This window comes from Sesamum indicum, linkage group LG8 (assembly GCF_026168435.1).
Source record: "Sesamum indicum cultivar Baizhima isolate 11 linkage group LG8, ASM2616843v1, whole genome shotgun sequence".
In the NCBI taxonomy this organism is placed as follows: Eukaryota; Viridiplantae; Streptophyta; class Magnoliopsida; order Lamiales; family Pedaliaceae; genus Sesamum; species Sesamum indicum.
The window spans coordinates 24,061,319-24,081,940 of NC_142664.1; the positions used below are offsets into that span (position 1 = coordinate 24,061,319).

The 20,622-nt window shown below is 33.0% G+C and overlaps 2 protein-coding genes and 2 pseudogenes across 3 annotated transcripts; 3 read left to right on the forward strand and 1 right to left on the reverse strand.

Annotated features, from left to right (window-relative positions):
* The first annotated feature begins 936 nt into the window (after nt 1–936).
* Nucleotides 937–2,458, forward strand: LOC105168812 (UDP-glycosyltransferase 90A1 pseudogene; annotated as a pseudogene).
* A 294-nt stretch (nt 2,459–2,752) lies between these two features.
* On the reverse strand, nt 2,753–4,895 carry DSS1(I) (DSS1/SEM1-like protein). The gene is made up of 3 exons (XM_011088851.3): nt 4,736–4,895; nt 4,454–4,554; nt 2,753–3,063 (listed from the first exon to the last, which is right to left on the reverse strand). Exons 2-3 carry the CDS (start codon nt 4,545–4,547, stop codon nt 2,933–2,935), a joined length of 225 nt encoding a protein of 74 aa, XP_011087153.1. The 5' UTR covers nt 4,548–4,554; nt 4,736–4,895; the 3' UTR covers nt 2,753–2,932.
* Nucleotides 4,896–5,504: 609 nt separating this feature from the next.
* Nucleotides 5,505–6,370, forward strand: LOC105168715 (cold shock protein 2 pseudogene; annotated as a pseudogene).
* A 4,468-nt stretch (nt 6,371–10,838) lies between these two features.
* On the forward strand, nt 10,839–14,082 carry LOC105168716 (putative CoA ligase CCL7). 2 transcript variants are annotated; one of them, XM_011088853.3, is made up of 6 exons: nt 10,839–11,903; nt 12,251–12,440; nt 12,618–12,763; nt 13,236–13,303; nt 13,406–13,508; nt 13,872–14,082. In XM_011088853.3, the coding sequence occupies exons 1-6, from the start codon at nt 10,887–10,889 to the stop codon at nt 13,983–13,985; spliced, it is 1,638 nt and encodes a 545-aa protein (XP_011087155.1). In that variant the 5' UTR covers nt 10,839–10,886; the 3' UTR covers nt 13,986–14,082. The 2 variants fall into 2 exon arrangements, with proteins under 2 accessions (XP_011087155.1, XP_020552125.1); XM_020696466.2 differs by lacking the exons at nt 13,236–13,303; nt 13,406–13,508; nt 13,872–14,082 and adding an exon at nt 12,945–13,229.
* Nucleotides 14,083–20,622: the final 6,540 nt, after the last annotated feature.

A 20,622-nucleotide genomic window follows, 5' to 3' on the forward strand; every position in this document is an offset into this window, starting at 1 on the left:
ATTTAGATATCTTGCACTTAAATCAGAAAATCGTGTTTCTTTTCGACAGAAATCCTATTAAATATTAATGTTGTTGTAGTTGAATCCTATACTGTGTCGAAAGCTATAGCTGATAGTGGCCGTGCAAATCAAAATTCTTTAGATCATGGACATACCTAGCATTATGTTTTTGTTTGATAAACTGTCAGATTTTGGTCCCATCATAAGAGCAATCATTGTAGTAAAAACTTATAAACAATATAAGTGATCTGGGTAGATATAGTAGATAGCGCACACAGTCCTTAGTTGGAGATTGGGTTCATAGCTAGATCTCTGTCCAGGGTATTGGATTGATTGAAAAACAAAGACAAATCAAGCTTGTTGGTATAACCCTCAACTAAAACTCTTTGATATTTAAATTAGACAGAGCTCTAAAATAAATCAAGTGGAGTCAAAAAATTATAGATTTCAGTATCATAAAATGTACACCTATCAAATGGTCCCATAGTATTTAGAGAAGGTGAATGCATCAAGATGTGTATAAATTCACGTTTCTTAATAGTAACCATCGAATGGTTTTAGAATCAACAATGCTAGGGGAGGTTGGCGGGTTGGCCGGGGCTCGAACTAGGTAAAGAGACGCGAATCTTCATCTTGTTTAGGTTTTAATGATCATTGTTGAAAAGCACCAAGTAGGTTTAACTAGGGTTTTAATTACGACGGCATCTAATGTTATGAAACATATGCATTGAATGTAAACGGAGATGTGATAAATGATTGTTTTAATTAGATCAATTAATTTCTATAACTAAAATTATTTTTGGTAGTTACAAATCATGTTCTAGAAAGCAACCAGTCAAAAAATTTTGAAACAATAAACACATTCAAGATTCTAAGAATTCAAAATTTTGGTAGAATTTATGTAATAATAATATAACAGATGTGAAAAGAGTTGGCAAGATTTTCCAAAGTTGTATCTATAAAAGGGCGATATGCTCTACTACTACTCACATACATGTGAATTGTGAAGCAAACACACACATGGGTTCTCTTTCAGCACACTTTGTTATTTTCCCTTTCATGTCTCAAGGCCACACCATCCCTCTCCTCGCCCTCTCCCGCCTCCTCCGGCGGCGCTCCGCCGTCGTCACAATCTTCACCACCTCCAAGAACGCCCCGCGGATTCGGGCTTCTCTCCAGGACGTAGACGTTTCTATTTTAGAGCTTCCTTTCCCTGGAAACATAGATGGTGTCCCTCCAGGCGTGGAGAACACTGATAAATTGCCATCCATGGCCTGTTTTCTCCCTTTTGCTAAATCCACGAAACTCATGCAGAAAAGCCTCGAACAGGCCCTGGAAACTCTCCGTCCGCCTGTTTCCTGCATAATCTCTGACCAGTTTCTTGGGTGGACTCAAGAATCAGCAGAAAAAATGGGTATCCCGAGGCTTGTTTTCATCGGGATGGGGAATTATTCATGTACTATGTACCAAATCTTGGGCAGGGACAGGCCACAGGCGGGCACGCATTCGCCTGATGAGCCTTTCTCGATCCCTGATTTTCCTACGGTGAAATTAACAAGAAATGACTTTGAGCCGCCGTTGAATGATCTTGAGCCCTCCGGGCCGTTTGTGGAGTTCATGACGGAGCAAGTTATCGCCACCTCCATGAGCCGTGGAGTGCTTGTGGACAGTTTTTACGAGCTGGAATCGCGCTATGTTGATTATTGGAACAAGAAAATTGGCCCGAAAGCTTTCAATATCGGACCACTCTGCATGGCGGTGGCGCCGTCATCGCCGCTGGAAGCCCTGGAGAAACCGAGTTATATGCAATGGCTGGACGAGAGACTAGCTAAGGGGGAACCTGTTCTGTACGTGGCGTTTGGATCACAAGCAGAAGTGATAGAAGAGCAGTTGCAAGAAATTGCTAAGGGTTTGAGCAATCCCATGTGAGTTTCCTGTGGGTTTTGAAATCAAGAGGGGCAGTAGAATGCTTGCAGAAGTTTGAAGAGAGGGTGATAAATCGAGGAATGGTGGTGAAAGAATGGGTTGATCAACGGGGTATCCTACGGCACGGTGGTGTAAAAGGGTTTCTGAGCCACTGCGGATGGAACTCGGTGATGGAGAGCATCTCCGCGGGAGTGCCACTCCTTGCTCTGCCCCTGATGGCGGAGCAGCACATGAATGCAAGATTCGTGGCGGAGGAAATTGGGGTGGGGCTGAGGATTATGCCACGTGGTGGGACAGTGCGCGGTTTCGTGGAGGCAGAGGAGGTGGAGAGAGTGGTGAGAGAGGTGATGGAGGGTGAGAAGGGCGCGGAGGTAAGGAGGAAGGCAGTGGAGTACGGGGAAGCTGCTTGTGCAGCCATGGCAGAGGGCGGTTCTTCTTGGCGGACGTTGGATTTGGTGGTTGCTCATGTATGTGACATTGTGAATTAAAGTCAGTTGAAAACTAATAAATTTATATTATTATGTGATTACAATTTATTCGTTTATGTAACCGATCCGTTTCGACCAGAAATTACAACTTTTTCATCTTTGTACGTTTAAAAAGATCCTACCAATTTGATTTTTGTGCACTGCTTATTGCCTGTTTCTAGCTAAAAATAAGAAAAATAGTTTGTTTGTGGTAGCCAATCATCTCGGTGAGAAAGACAAACAAGAAGAGTGAGTAAATTAAATTCTCAGACATGAGAAACTTGTTTGCCCATTGAAAAACATGCCTACTCTGCTTTCATATCTATGCTGAACTTGAGACACAGTGGCTTCAAGACCGATTCACAAAAAAGTTGATTCATTATAGTTCAGGGCGTTAATTGGCAACAAAAGAGATCTCTTTTCAAAAGTCATAATTAAAGATAAGAACATCAGTTCAGTAGCAACAAGGCGCCGAGCAAATAGAATTTTGAAGCCTCAGATCATTAAAACACAAGAGCTACTAAGTGATGTAGACAGCCTCATTTTTTTTCAGTATTGCTCTCCAATTCCCTCCTGAGCTGCAGCGAGAAATCATCATTGACATCATCATCATCCCAGTCATCTTCCCATTGCTGAGTTACTTCTTTACCTTCCTCTTTGTCCTCCCACTCTACCATTTTTTAACATGCATGAGAAAAGAAAACATCAGAAAAATATCATAAAAGACAGTCTTGTAGAAAGGTTCCATAGTATATTGATAATAAATTTACAAATCAATGAAAAGACAGGAACAAAACTTCAAGACAGAACAACAGCATAAAATTCCCATCGAATAATTACAAAAAGTTCTCAATTAGTATGCTATCTGGAAAACAAAAAAGCCAATTTTCAAATGATCAGTAAAAAGTTACAAAGACCTCAGAGAGCAGGTTATGTAAAAATTTTCCTCCTAATTGAGTACTAATATATTCACCATACATCAGAATAAAAGAGACAACCCATCAAACATACTCGTCCATTAACTGCTTTGTCCAATTGAAAAAGAAAGTTCCCATCCAAATAAAGGGTTGCATTTTACATCAATAAGAAGAAAGCTCCATCCACTCACTGAAAGAGAGCGGAAGAATGATGCCTTTCACACTATCATATTTTTTTCTTTTTTATGTGAGAATGTAGTCAATGTAGAACTTGAAAATTTCTCGAATCAATTGGAGTAGAAATGTAAGTGAATGTCAGATTCATTTGTAACTTCAATGTGACAACTGAAAATATGAAGTTTTAGCATGTGCTATTAAGTTCATATTTAAGTCAATTCTGCATATGTAGCTATTCCCTATAAGTTAACCAAAACCAGATAGTTAAAACGAGCATAGAAGTCGGAAGTTCTTGACATTTTTCTTGAAAAATATGTTTGTCAGAGTCAAAAGTTTGTAATATAAGCAAATCATATCAGCAACTAACCCAACGTAGTATGTATCCCACACATTCTTATAAAGCTGTATAATGCATATATTCATTGTTAAGTTTTTAGAAATCTTCAAAACTGAAGTCGATCAAGAAAAATAACACAAAAACCTGGTGTGATGTGCAAGATATCAAGCTTTTTAACAAGTTATTATTTTCTTATAAAAAAACCAATGATCAGTTAATTATAATGTTGTTAAACAGTTCATGGGCTAGATTCAACTCTAAAAAGCAAAAGATAAGTTCCTAACCTTTACCAAATTATATTTGTGCTCATGGTAATTAGGGCTTGGTGCAGCTTATGATTACTTCAATAACACTCCAGAATAAAAAGGATTGATCGATGCAAACTCAAGGTATCAAATGTAAATATAACTGCAGTTCGACACCCAGCCTTTAAGGACACAGAAGATTGTGATTATCAACTCTGTTTGATCGAAAAGATCATCAACGATCACGAAGTCAGAATTGTTCAAGAAAAGACAAAGGAAAAATGATAACAATCCACCGTGTTCAAATGCAAAGTTAATTGACGGAAATGTAAATAGAACAAAATCCAACACGAACATAATCGAAATATTGGAAAAAGCACCAACCTTGATCTATTTCAAACTCCTCAAACTCATCATCATCTTCAAAAAGATCGACTTTCGCTTCCTCAGTAGCGGGCTTTGCTTGTTCCGTCGCCATTCCCAGCCTGTGACACAATTACACAAGCAATCCTAACTCATACACAATATGCATCCATCCAACAATAAGAGCCAAAAGGAAAACAAATTTCCAGCAAAAAACCTATAACCCAATGGAAATTGAGCGCGCTTTTGCGCATTTTATGTATATAAAGCAAAATCAGAGAACGAGTAAGAGAATTAACTTACAGAGATTACGTTCGAGATGAAGAATACGTATTATACGTCGGTCAAATTTGGAGAAGAAGGGTTACTTGGGAGGAAGAAAACATTGATATCTGCGGAGGCGAGGCTGTACGACGTCGTGGTGTTTTCGTGCGCGCTTTATGCCCTAAATTTCAGAATCCCCCCTTAGGCTTACACAAATAGCACTTCATACCTCAATGTTGGCAATTATTGTCTTTTTATACAAATTATTCTTATTTTTTTAAAAAATTATAAAAATCACCCCTAACAGCCTTTAAAATTTAAAAATGCCCCTATTGACTATGTCAGTCTTTAAAATAATTTTTCAAGGAGAGAAATACCTTAGGAGTGTTTCTGTCATTAATAAAAAGTAGAAGGGGCATAAAAAATATTTATGAAGATGAGTATTATGACCCCATATTTTTCTTAGTATTTGTACTAATTTTTAATTTAAATAAAAATTATTATATTAATTTTTTTATTGAATTTCTATATAAAATTACACTTATAAATAATTAAAATATTAAATTATTTAATTAATATATAAATAAAATTAGTTAATAAATTATAAGTTTACATTAAAAAATTATCACATTTGTATAAATTATTTAAAATTATCAAAATTAGAAGAAGTTATCCTCTATTTTTATTTATAACTAAGTTTTACTAAAATAAAAATTAAAAATAATTTATGCATTTTATATAAATCTAATTAGAATTAATAAAATTACTTTATTTATTTATTAAAAAGATAGTTTAATAAAATGGGAGTTAGGGTGGGCATGACGGTGTGGTTGGGGAAGAAGGGATAATTCTTTTAAAATAAATAATTTGATAGCTTGAGAGAGGGAAATTAGGGCGAGGAGTTGTAATTTGTAGAAAGAAGAAAATGGCAGAGAGTGAGGTGAAAAGGGGAACGGTGAAATGGTTTAGCCATGAAAAGGGTTTTGGGTTTATAACTCCTGAAGATGGAAGCGAAGATCTGTTTGTTCATCAATCAGCCATCAAATCTGAGGGTTTCCGCAGCCTCGGCGACGGTGAGGCGGTCGAGTACATTGTCGAGTACGGCAGTGACGGCCGCGCCAAGGCCGCCAACGTCACTGGACCCGACGGCGCTTCTGTCCAGGGCAGCACCCGGGGATCTTACGGCGGAAGAAGCGGCGGTTATGGAGGATACAATGGTGGAAGCAGAGGAGGCAGCCGCGGTTATGGAGGCGGTGGAGGAGGAGGTAGTGGTTGTTTCAGGTGCGGGGACACTGGGCATATGGATAGTCATTGCCCAGAGGGAGGTGGTGGAAGATATGGAGGCGGAGGCGGAGGCGGAGGGGGAGGGGGTTGTTATAATTGCGGTGAGGCGGGGCATTTTGCTCGTGACTGCCCCCGAGACCACCGCTGAGCTAACTGGGGATGCTGTGTCCTTTCTCTAGTGTTTTGCGTCCGTTTTTGCTATTTTAGGTTCTCTGATGAGGTGAACCATATGTTATTATAAATGAAACCAGTGTCTGCCCCTTTATTATTGTGTTTTGGTTATATGGTGGCCTTATCAGAATTATCTGTGGTTAGGATTTCAATATTATGACGGTGGTTTGTATCTTCCAAAAAAAAAAAAAGAAGATAAATAATCTTTTAATTTCAATATATTTACTAACGGATAATTTATATATTAATTAAATAATTTAATATTTTAATTATTTAAAGGTACAATTTTATATAAAAATTTAATTAAAAAATTAATATAATAAATTAAAATTTAAATTAAAAATTTGTATATATAATAAAAAAAAAATATTGGATCCTATTAGACAGCTTCATAGATATTACTTTGACACTACTTCTACCTTTTGATAATTACAGAAACACCTATAAAGATATTTCTGTGTTTGAAAAATTGTTTGAATGGTTGACTTAGTCAATAGGGACATCATTGGATTTTAAAGGCTGCCAAGGTAGTTTTTGTAATTTTTTAAAAGACAGGAGTGGTTTGTGTAAAATTTAATAGGTGAGGGGGTGTAAACGTAATTATCTCTTATTACTATTTGGACCATAAAGCCAATTAATATTTTGAGATAATTATATTTACACACCTAATTTATGATTTATTTATGCAATTCATCTATATTTTGTGCATAATTATAAAAACAATCCCTACGGCCAAAAAGTAGAAATAGCCTGTGCGATGGTGTTAATGATTTTGAAGATAATCTTATACTCTTTTTTTAAAAAAATAAGATAATTTGTATAAATGATACTCAAAATTCTAATGAAACCAGTCCTAGCACCCTAGCAGGCCAAATGTTATATACTCAATTTATATCTCTCTATATTTTTTGAAATGCGATAATTTATTGCCCTATGTTTTTTAAAATGAACATATAACCTCTAAAAAGGTAAATTATTTCATTTTAAAAAGTACATGGGGTAAATCACTATTTTTTTTTCAGTAGGAAGATTAATTAGCTCATTTACAATATTAACGGAAGATAAATTATATTAAATCTTATTTAAATATACGCTATAAATAGGAAATCGTCTTTTATTTATTTTTCAAAATGAATATAAACTTCACAAAAATTTAAAATATAAAACACAAAATAAAAACAAATAAATAGAATACAAGACACCACTTGCTATAGCATATATATCCCTTAGCATGGTCAAATATGTCAATAAAAAATGATTAGGGACTTCAAAAATATCTTAATTAATGATTTTCAACTTGTAATACACTAATGGTAGTGGGGAAAAAAAGAAAGGGAAAAATGTCAAATTTTCATTTCTAAATGGATGGATGTCATATAGTCTAATATGTTCCTGTCCTTAAGTATTTATTGATTATAAACAATTATATTCGTCAAGAATTAATGGAATATATAAAAGTCCATTTAATTAGTAGATATTCACGATCGTTAGAAAAAAAATTACTATTGTTTATATTATAAATGGCGATGAACTAAAAGTTGTAGAAAATAAGTATTATTAACTGCGGTTAGATAAAATCAATATAAAAACTTATGTTATGTACCATTATTTTTTGTCATGGTTATGTGCCATGACAAATATATTTATCATAATTTTTGGCTGTGAAAAGTATATTACTCACTCTTGCAAAAATCACAACCAACAACCGTGCGTGGATGTGGTATGAATTTTTATTATGACTATTAATTTTTAACTAATTATGACAATTAATCATGGTTAAATATTATATTCCTTCTAGTGAATTAAGTCAAGCAACAATTTTATATATTATAAAACTGTGAAGTTCACATGAAACATAAATGGATTATTCCTCAAGTAAGAGACCATCAATCGCGTCGCAAGCAAATCATTTGACACTATCTGTGGGAGCAAAGCTTGTGCCCGTCCCGATCCCTTCGTCTGCGGCTGATAATGTAGGCATGTGATTCACATCAATTGTAGAAGGGAAGTTTGAATGGTTTATAAGTCCCAATAATTTCTCCTCTTCCTGGCGCATATTTTGGATAAAACCACAAGACTCATACGAAGCCGAAAGACAAAGAAGAAAATATTTTGCACAACAATCTCAAGCTCCTTGCATGCAACCTTATGAAACGCGTGTCTACATCAATTATTATAATATTTTTTTTAATAATAAATTAAGTCAATAATAAAGTTCTCGTGTAGGTTAATTTTTCGAAAATAGTGTAGTCCTCATCTATACACGCATAAATTTCTCATGTTGCAATGAAATGAAAAAAAAAAAAATCGAAAAACACATAATTTAAAAAGTCAAAAATATGCGAATTCCACTAAATATAGATGAGGAGGATTTAGAATGGGATACCTTTTTTCTTTTGGCATAATTGAAAATGTAAGATTGAAATGACTGCCACATTGCTTTAGAATTCCTTACCCATTACTCCATGATAATGGTGGAACCTACAAATTCCAAAACCCTTTTCTTTTTAATTAGGGCTAATAAATAAATTAAATTAGTAAATAGTATTTTATTTAAAATCGATTAATAAAAATTCATCTGAGTTCGACTCATTGTATGTAATAAATCAAAATTGAATATAATTTTGCATATGGTAAGCAGCTCGAGCATTGGTTTATTGGTGAAAAATAATAAAATATATTTAAAAAAATAACAAATTAGTCGAACTTAATTAACTCACATTTGATTTGATTAAAATTTGTATGAGTATAATTTAGTTATTGATCAAATCAAATTTAACTGCAGATTTTCAACTTTGATAAAATTTCAAAAAAAAAAAAACAAATACAAAATTCACCATAAAAAACTCTCCCAACCCCCAAAAAGAAGGGGGGGGGGGGGGAAGGCTAATCCTAAGAATATTTATATAACTTTCAACAAATGCAAATAATAAATAAATAAATAAAATAAACATAAAAGGACATCATAGTAATAAAATCTCGTAACCCCTAAGTTTTTATTTGATTAAAACATATACAAGTAAATCGCGATATATACCTTACCAATTTACTAAAAAATATCAAAATTTTAAATGTATTCGGATTGTATATATTTTTAATAATATAGACATGACTATTTCTCACATTTAAAAAGAAAAAAAAAATCAAATCCAAATTTGATATTGATGCAAAAGTCACAACAATATTGGCACACTTTATTAATTTCTTTAAATAAAATCATGATAATAATGGGGAATATGAGACTACAAGAAATTTGAAACTTAAGATTGAAATCATCACCACCTTTCTTTATTCCCACCTTTATTATTAAAGTCCTTACCACTTTCCATTTCAATTGTCCTGTCCGAACCATATTATTGGATTTTTATATTAATTAGATATACGTCTTTACCCTTCATTCCACACACATCAACGTATGCTATACATGTTCTTGATGTTGTACTTTGGAATTTGCTTCAATATTACATTAATTTAGATTTTAATTTGTGGGGATTGTAGCAGACAACAATCTTGGAATTGGGGATTAATTTTTTTTAATTGCTTAAATTAAATTGATTAGCCAAAAATTATAAATAATTTTTTACTAATTTTTGTAGTTTATTGATAAATTGAAGCAGTTTTTTCATATACTTCAATTTCGAATCTTTTTTTCCCTCCACTTTGATTAACTTTTGTTTTCAAACACTTCAATTTTTATATTGCTTAACTCACAAATCTCTTTGCAATTTATTTCCACCACATACTAGAAGATATATAATTTTATTTTATCATGGTTATTACAATAGTTAAAAGTAAAAAATCGTAACGAATATTAATTAATCAAGGTTGCCCAATGTGTATTGTCGTTGTTTTTGTAAGTGAGGCCGAAGAATTAATCACAACTAAAAACTATGAGGCCCATAGGTAAAATCGTGACACATGTCGATTAACTGTGGCCAAAATTTAATTTTTCGTTTGAATTGTATTTAGTTGTTATAGATAATATTAATTCATCATGATTTTAAAATACAGTGATTTATAATATACAATAATTTATTTTTTTTTTTATAGTGATAAAAATAAAAATTATTGCAAACACTAATCCAGTGAATGTGTGTCGAGTCTTTTGACAATTAGTACTAATTGAGCACAAATATATTTGAGTCAGATTAATATTTCAAAATATAACCTCATCATGAATAAAATAATTAAACTATTCCTGAGAATATTTATATAAAAAAACACACCAAATGAAAATTAAAAAAAAAAAAGGTAAGATTTGAGGATTACATAATAATAAAATTATCTTAGCTTTAAATTTCCATTTAATAACAGGTGACAAGTCTTTAAGACAATCCGATTTTAAATATCCATGAATTCAACGTGCATATATACTTTAATATTTTATTAAAAAGTATAATATATATATTTATTATTTCCCTTATTAAATTTAAACAGAAATTTAAAAAAAAAAAAAGAACTAAGATAGATTGACGTATTCATGCAAACATCATAAGTAGCGTCCGTACAACTTTAATAACTTAGAATATGATGCTCAAGGAAAGGCGATCGCAGTGTAGAATTGAAAAGACCGCCACATTGTTTTCTTACCCTCACAACCAAAGCCACCTTTGTCCTCTAAATCACCACCGTCCATTCCATTATACCTCCCAAATCACGTGGTACTTCAAGAATTTATATATACTTCTTTTTCACCTTCACCTCACACAAACACCCCAAGAAAACACACACTAGAATGCCTTCACAATTGATCTATGGCAATGATGGTATCTATAGATCCCCAAGGCCTCCCCTTTCTCTTCCCCAAGACCCCAAATTTTCCATGATCCCCTACCTCTTTAGAAACTTGTCATCCATCTCCCACTTGCCCGCACTCGTCGATGCTGAGACTGGTCAGACATCAACATTTTCCGTCCTAAGAACTCAAGTTTTAAACTTCTCCAAAGCCCTCCTTGACCTCAGCGTCTCCAAGAACGATGTCGTCCTTATAATATCGCCCAACTCCCTCCTCTTCCCCGTTGCCTTCTTTGCCGTTGTGGCCATTGGGGCCATTGCCACCACCGCCAACCCATTGTACACTGCAGCTGAAATCTCCAAACAAGTCAAAGATTCTGATCCGAAGCTTATCATCACAATCCCCCCACTCTATGACAAGATCAAACACCTCAACCTTCCTTGCATCATGCTAACCAATTCGACGACCCCAAGCAATTCAAATTGGTACAACTCATCCGACTTCATCAACAAAACATCTCTAAACGTATTGTTGTCGGACTCGGACTTCCCTCCGGTACATCAGGACGACCCTGCCGCCATTCTGTACTCGTCTGGGACAACAGGCGCCAGCAAGGGAGTCGTTTTATCGCACAAGAACTTCATTGCAACGTCCATGATGGTCACCTCGGATCAAGATCAAGCCTACGGAGAAGCCAAGAACGTCTTCCTCTGCTTCTTACCTATGTTCCACATCTCCGGCCTGGTGGCCGTGCTGTTCGCACAGCTGCAGAGGGGGAACAAGGTGGTTGTCATGCCGCGGTATGAAATGGAGAAGATGTTGAGGACTATTGAGAAGTACAAAGTCTCACACTTTTTTGCAGCACCACCGGTGATTGTAGCCTTAGCCAAGAACCAGGAGGTGGTGAAGAAATACGACGTTTCATCCCTAAGGGAGATAGGATCAGGGGCGGCACCACTCGGAAAAGATGTGCTCGAGGAATGTGCAAAAGTTTTTCCACAAACTGCTCTATACCAGGTAATTTGTGGTCCTATATTTTTACACTCTTTCACTATGTTTTTCTTGATGCTGACGAGGAAGGCCCTACGACTACGACGTGTATAAAATCCACAGTCACTTAAATAGAAGTATTCTTGTCCAATTACTCTCTATATTTTGGATACTATGAGCTGATTGAGTCACTACTCTGTATTTTTATCTGTGCTGTCCTGCATCAGAATGTTGATTCTTTATGCAAATCTGATGCGAACTGTGCGATATTTCTGGCATCATCGTCATCAAGATTTGAGTATCGATAAACTAAACAGCCATGAAACCGGAATCTTGATTCAGACAACATTATTTTATGTTTTGCCCTGAGGCAGGGCTATGGCCTAACAGAGACTTGTGGGGCTGTCTCCCTGGAAAACGCAGCGGCGAGTTCGCAGCACTCGGGCTCCACCGGAATGCTCGATCCAGGAGTCGAAGCCCGAATAATGGATTTGGAAAGAATGCAGCCTCTCCCACCTCTCCAGAAAGGCGAAATTTGGGTTCGCGGGCCCAACGTAATGCTAGGTATAGTTTGCATCAACGGTCTCGTTTGAAGCCCGGTTCAAATTCCCTGATCGATAATCCTCCAGTGAATGAAATACAATTTAAAATTAAAAAAAAAAAAAAAAGAAACAGAGGATTTGAACTTCTCAAAGTAATGGTTGTCTTTATTATTATTATAATTATTATTATTTTTTTCAGGTTATTTCAAGAATGAGAAGGCGACTAAGGAAACTATAGATGATGAAGGGTGGCTGCATACTGGAGATCTTGGTTATTTTGATAATGAGGGAAGGATTCATGTTGTGGACAGATTAAAAGAGCTCATCAAATACAAAGGCTTTCAGGTATTTTGATTTTTTACTTTCACTTCTACTAACTACATTGTGCTTCTTGATTTATCTATATTTAAATATTCAAGGACAACGGCCATTTGTTTTTATGTGTAGAATAAATGATTGATAGAGTCCGATTGAATTAAAATTATGAGATAGGATAAACTAATTCTTTTTGTTTTGTGTTTACCAGATTTGACAAAATGTGGGATGGGGTTGGATTTTACAACCACACCCCCGAGGCTCGGATAAGTTATCAAGCCTTATTTAGGACCTGATGAATTATTAGTGGCGAGCTATTATTTTCTGTAGTAAACCATAATAAAAGTCTTATAAAAATATAAATAACATGAATTAGAAGACTAATGAGGTGTCTATATTGAATGAAATAATAAAATATAATACAATTTGTAATAGAAAATCACTGAATTGTGATTGGTTGAAAATTCAGTGAAAATGATAATTTTTTCTTGGGCTGGGTTAGGTTGCACCAGCCGAGCTTGAGGAGCTGCTTCTTACTCATCCTGAGATAAAAGATGCTGCAGTTATAGGGTATGTATTAATGAAAGAAGTTCGTTTCTCTAAGGTCTATATAGTTCAGATTAAATTTTTTATTTCAAATTTTATTGTATTTCCCAAATATTTTCACTGTAGACTCTCTGATGTTGATGCTGGCGAAGTCCCGATTGCTTTTGTTGTTCGATCATCGTATAGTTCACTAACTGAAGTAGAGACCAAAGATTTCATTGCAAAGCAGGTAATGCATAAGAACTCATCGTACTTATTGAGATACCCTCGCAGTGGGACACACACTGTGTTGATTTTTTAACATAATATATATTATTCGATATTTTCGCACTCGATTCATTTGTATTATATCGACACTATTAATTGAATGGGAGGCCTATAGAATAACTACAATTGGTTATCAACATGTGTGTTGACTAAAATACCCTTGAATATACTTTAATTTCCCACCATTCTTGAGTTAATTTCAACCAATAATTCTTTACTCATGTATAATTAAGGTTAATTCATTTGACTAGTTTCCATTAGTTAATCACTTTTTCCTTTTTCTTTTTTTTTTTTCCTTGGGTTTGGTTGTGTGTTATGGTTATAGGTTGCACCATACAAGAGGTTGAGGAAGGTGATTTTCAGTGAAGAAATCCCAAAGTCAGCCGCAGGAAAGATTTTGAGAAGGGAACTCAGACACAGATTTTTGTCCAAACTGTAAATCATTATATCATCACTTCTGATAATAAATTTGTACAACGTTTGCATATTTTCTTTGCTTTCAATGATATGGTAATAAATTCCAACATTTTATCCTAGTATAGGTATGATCAAACAAATTCCTTTATATTGATTAAGAGGCAAAAGGGAGTGCTGTTATCAACAATACCAGTGGAAATTGCATTTTTCGTCTCCTAGTTCATGTTCAATATATTTTCAACCCCATTGCTTATGAAAAATTCTCGAACTAGACATAACTTGCATAAACTTACCAACTTCCACTGAAAATTTGATTGGAAAAACAAGTGAACACGTGACCTACGCGTGGATTTTTCTTGTTTAATCGAAGCTGGTAGGAGAACTGAAATTAAAGTTGTGAAAATTTTTCAAAATCTCGTAAATAATGGGACTAAAATTACACCGTGAGAACTGCAATTATTTATGCAATACGATAAATACATTAAAACAATCAAAGGAGTTTGACTTATTTGGCACACAAGACATGAAAAACCAACATCTAATAAGGTTGTGTTTGATTGGGCTGTTTATGCTCTTGATTTAATTTTTTTGGTATAGTTTTCAAGGACCATGATGGTTCCTTTATGTCGCCTCAAAGAGTTGTCTACAAAATAAAATATCAATCAATCATCCATTATATTATGAATTGGACAAACTGCAATTTTGATCTTCTTATTACAAAAGGAAGGTAAGTTTAGTTTTTTTGGAATTAAATTTAACAATTGAATCCTATAATTTTTTAAAAACATTAGCACATTAACGACAATATTTGTAAAAAGTGCTACTCTGATCGAATTTGATATGTGCCCCTTTCATGAGCACCATATTCTGATCAGATGTATAATTTCAGTCGATTTTATCCTTAAAAAAATAAGTATTCTGAATTATAAATTTTACTTGTCGAATTGAACTCAAACAAGATTAAAATTGCCACCCCTTATAATTACGAAACCAAACTACAGTTTTTCCCTATGAAAGGCATCAAGATACTATATGCATGAAATAATTTTCTGGAAAATAAAAAAAAAAAAGAAAATTTTTGGTCGAATATTAAGAAAATTATAAGAGCAACTATAGAGTGCAACAATTTTAATTCTGTTATAATTTATTTTGACAACTAACCCCTATAATTTATTTTAAAAAATTGGCATATCAAGAATAAAACCCGCTAATAATTATAAATCTCGTTGAAATTTAGCATGCACCCCTCGCATGTTTTTGATGAATTTTATCCTTAATGTGCCATAGTTTTGAAATTATAAGATTAATTAGCAAATTGAATGCTAACATATCTAAAATGACCACCCTTCTATAGTTACATGATCAAATAACAATTTTTCCCACTATAAATTACAATTTTTCTTCCACACCGGTTTCATATAATATTTTATATTTTAAAAAATATTTCAATCCAAAATGTATCTAAAAAACTAATTGCTTCCAAAAATGGGGGACACCCTTATAAGCTTATTCACAAAAATGACTTCTTCGGACGCAGAATATTTTGGAAAGTCCCATTCAAACACGGCCTAGATAAATTCTTTTGTTCTTTTATATTCATTTTCAATTTGGGTTAATTACACTTTCCTAACCTTAGGTTTGGTATAATTACACGTAAATTTCATGTGGTTTAAAAAATTACATCTAACACCCCTAGTATTTGCTTTCGTCTAACAAATTAGTCACTCAATTAGTCAAAATTCACTTAATCTGCTGATATTAATAGAAAAACTGAATGAAAAAATTGATATATACCCTCGATTGATTTATTACTGACTTACTGTAGGTCAAACAATTTTTGTTAGACTAAACTACCCTTATAACGATGAAGATATATCTTTTCATATGCATTTACGTGTAAAGATGTATGAGGATAATTATGAAAAGATTTATTTGACATACAATAAGTCATTAATAAGTGAATCGGGGTAAATATATATTTTTTATTTTATTTTTATTAATATCAGCAAATTCAGTGAAATTTGACTAACAAATGAATTAATTTATTAGACGAATCACGAAAGCAACATTAAGATTGTTAGATGAGATTTTTTAAATTATAAAAAAATACGTATAATTACATTAAATATCAAATGAGAAAAGTGCAAATATCGATTTGAACTTTTATTCGTGGGAGGAAACTCGTGGGGTGCGGCCTCCACCACTTTCGTGGATTGTACACAATTGTCCTTGTCCACACTATCTTTATAGATAAGATAAAAACGTGTAGGAAAACACTCGCATTAATTTCACATTAAGAACTTGGGCTGTGTGCTTCTAATTCGATCTTTTATTCCACGTTTTTCGGACATCTTCACATTTACAATAAGGATAATTTTGACCTGTTAGTATTCTTTTTAGTGTCGTACACCAATTGCCAACATTATCTTCTAAATTCAAATGCGGAAGGAGTTTTTATAGGGCATGGTTGTTACATCATTCAATACTAAATGTCCAATGGCTGGCTGATAGGTAAACTCTGTCTTTGATTTTAAGATGGATCATAAACTGTCTCTGAATCCGTATGCATATTTAAACAATCTAATGCAAAATCCATCTGTTAATTCATTTTTACTACTGTGTCTAAATTCATGGGTTCCCCCAAAAATAATCATCTCTAGATTTTCGTCTCAAGAACCGTCAATTACACTATCATATGTTCTCCTACACTGACTCTAGAGTTTAAAACAATGATGTAACTAAGAATTTATGAAAAAATTAAAAGCGAAAAAAATTAACATTCATTCTTGACCATGTATGTAGTTTCGATATATATAGAGAGAGTTAAATGCAGTTATTTTTGTGTTAATGGAAATTAGCAATTTATCCCTTTGTAAAAAATACAACAACAATTTAACTCCTTATGTTATTAGAAATAGAGCAATTTACAAGTTTCGTACACGCACTTTTTATTTTTTTTAAATTTAAAATAATATTGATATCCTTATTTAATGACCGCTGGATCTTGATCAATTTATGATCCAAATTTAATTAATAAATCAGCGGTGTAGATTTTATCTTTTCAAATCAACGGTTTAAAATTTTTGAATTTATAAATTAAAATGATATATCATATATAATTAAATTTGAATAAATTAGATTTATACTTTTATAATAAAAACTATTTATATATATAATATATATATATATATATTATATATATATAGAGAGAGAGAGATTGATGGGGAGAACGGAACTGGGCCAGGGGGCGATCTAGGCGTGACAGGGGGTTGGATGAAGGGTGTGGCGAAGGGGGAGGAGGAATGAGAAAGGGGGAAGTGGAAGGGGGACGCGAGGGGGCGGCAGTGAAGGAGGCGCGAGGGGAGGGAGATGGTGGCGGCAGGACGGCGGCGGCAGTCCAGTGAAGAAGAAAGGGAAAAAATATATATACTATTTTTATATAACTAAATATATAATATTTAATATATTAATATTATTTTTATAAAATATATATATATATATATATAATATTGTTATTGCTAAAAATTATGCCCAAATGCACACAGGGCGAGTGTAATGCACTGTTGAACCTAGGGGAATAAAGATATTTTTTATAATACAGAGGGTAAAATACTATTTTATTTTTCACAAGGGGGTAAATTACTCATTTCCCTTAATACAGGAGGTAAATTGCTAATTTTCTCTTAATACAGAGAATAAATTGTATTTTTTCATATATATATATGAAAAATGTGGATTTGCATTTTGTAGGGTTTGCAATTAGGATGGAATTATTATCACTTATCCTCGTAAAAATATGCTTATATTTTATTGTTACATAGACCAGTTGTACAAATATTTCTACGTAAAGCACATATTTTTTGCTATATATAAGGGTACAAATGCAATTTATATACAATTTTGGTATTATAATTTTAGGAAGGTCACACTTTTTGGTCCTCTTCAATTTTGAGTTTGCAATTAATAATTATAATTAAAAAATATCATATTTAATGTAGGTGTTGTTGGAAAATGCTAAATTCGTCGAAAATCAGTATATACTTGTCACGTGACTCTTTTAATTTAAGAATTTTAATTTTTTCCATTAGTTTTTTTGTTAATGTGGCGTTTTTGTTCTAGTAACATTTGACCAAACCCCACATAGTTATAGGAATAAAATTTCATTTCCTCACGTTCGTCATGCCATATCAGTTAAATAGAATGGAAAAATTAAATAGGTCATCTGCAAGACATACGATAGTTTTCCACTAATATAGCTTTTTCAGATGAGATTTGGACTAAATTTACCTTTTATTTTATTTCCAATCAGCAAATTGCATTTTCAAATTAAACAGAATCGAAAGTGCTACCTTCCTATAGTTATAGGGCCAAAATTAGATTTTTTTTCCCCTTGTGTTCTCCATGTCAGCAAAAGTGGCTGGAAAACAAAAATAGTTACAAATGTATGTAATGTGATAATTTTCGGCCAATGTAGCTTTTTTCGGGTAGATTTGAGCTAAATGTGTCATTTGTTTTAGCCATATATTGTCCTCAACTGCAATTTTCAAATTAAATAGATTAAAAATACCACCACTCTATAATTAATGGATCACTATCGTATTTTTCTTAATATTTTAATCCAAAGATGTACTAACCGGTTATTGTCAAGTGTAAGATTTATAAACAGGCCTAGCGTATAGGTACTGTTATAGATACAATTTATATAAGTGAATATTTAATTCTAGGCTTAATTATATTTATATGGAGCCGGCAAAACAAAGACTTAATTTATATAAAGGGTTGACAAATAGTACCACGAAATTAAATATTTTTTTTGACAATTACAAAACTTCGATCATCAAATTTTTAAGAGTTATGATGCGTATAAATTTAAAACTTTTTAAATTGAAAAAAAAATAAAATAGCCGACATGTTTTAAAAATAACTTGCCACATGAGCGCTGATATGAAAAAACATTTGTATAAAATAAGCTTTGAATTTATATTATGTATAAGTATAAATTATAAAAATAAAATTATTAATCTAAATCTTAAAAAAATTAACGAGTCGTCTTCCCAACCCCCAGACCACCGTGCCCCATAGAAGGGGGCGACGCCTACCCCAGCAGAGGAGCACGAACGATGTCGTCCACCGAGGACGTTGTTTGATGCCCAACTGGTGACATTATTTTTTTAAAGAAATAATTATACAAAATAATAATTTAACTTTTTATATACTTATGATTATCTATAAAATACTAATTTTATTTTTTATAATTTTATGTATTTTATTTTTTTTATTGTGTTAGTAAAATTATTTATTATCTGCATATATGGATATCGTGCTATAATAGCTATTATGAAATGTAAATTTAGAGTTTGTTTTCTTGACCGAAGAGAAACAAAAAAATATTCAGTTAGTGAAAAAACCCCAAATAAAAATGTACTTTTTCCTTTTGTAATCCATGTTATTGCTTATGAAGCAGAGAGTTTTTCCATGTAAGCTGCAGGATAAAATAAAAACAAATCTTTGGGGCTGTTGGTTTTTTATTATAAGTTTTAATTTTTATCCAGGTAATCAATCTCTGTCCACTTTAAAAATTTGATGGCTAGAGTCCTATAATTATAAAAAAGAAAAAAATTGAAATACTATTTGCCGCTTTTATATAGAGTACTTGTTTTGCCATCTTTTAATATATCGGATAGTAAAAATTAAGCCTTTAATTCTATCATGACAATTTACCAAAAATAAAAGTAGAAAGATAAATTTGACTTCTGTTTTGAAGAAAATTAATTTACATATAAAAGGCAATAGTGGCGGGAGGATAATATATTCGTATGTTATTCAATACATAGTTATTATATTTAAAAAGGAAAAAATACAATTTATCCTTATAATATGATAAATGAGCAAAAAATTCCATGTGAAAAATAAAATAGGAAATTATCTTATGTGTTTTGGAAAAACAAGCAAATTACTCATTATCCAGACCATTGATAGGGGGGTAATTTGTTAAAAAAAAAAAATCATAAGGGGGTATTTGCTTAATTTACATAATATGGGGGTAAATTGCATTTAAACCTATTTAAAAATATGTAAATTTATTTTGACAAGTTGCTTTTAAATGAAAGTGAAGAACAAAACTATTACTAATTCATGTGCATGATATTTACTTGTTTGCTTTAAATAATTTTTGCGTATCCCATGGAACAAAAATTCAACATCGATACATACAAGAAAATACTAATAAACATAGGGATGGATATAAAAGTTAAAGTTTGAAGGGATCGGAATATTGTACTTATGTCTTGATTTCACATTGACATATAACTTGAAGCAGTTAAAATAATGCGAGGCGCCAATATATAAATTAAAAAAAATTAAATTTTATGTATAATTTGATCAGGGTCGAAATCTGCGCGACTTTCCTGATAGGATGAACTGGTCCTCCAAATGGTTCATGGTCGCTACCTGTCCCGAACTGATATAAGGGCCCTGAAAAAAGAGAAGCAGATCGTTAGTCTTGTTGGGATGACCCCCAGTTAAGACCCTCCGATACTTAAGTCAGTGCTTGGAGTCAAACTCGTGAATAAGCAGGTTGTTGTCGAGGTAGCGAGCCTGAGCGATTTAAAGTAAAGAAGTGAGTAAAAACAACATACACTAAATACACAGAATATGGA

What these genes read in the sequence shown, in the direction of transcription:
- LOC105168716 (XM_011088853.3), top strand. Translation starts at nt 10,887, where the DNA reads ATGCCTTCACAATTGATCTATGGCAATGATGGTATCTATAGATCCCCA. An exon ending in AAAGATGCTGCAGTTATAGG is followed by an intron (nt 13,304 to 13,405) that starts GTATGTATTAAT and finishes TTTTCACTGTAG; the next exon opens with ACTCTCTGATGTTGATGCTG. An exon ending in AAGATTTCATTGCAAAGCAG is followed by an intron (nt 13,509 to 13,871) that starts GTAATGCATAAG and finishes TTATGGTTATAG; the next exon opens with GTTGCACCATACAAGAGGTT.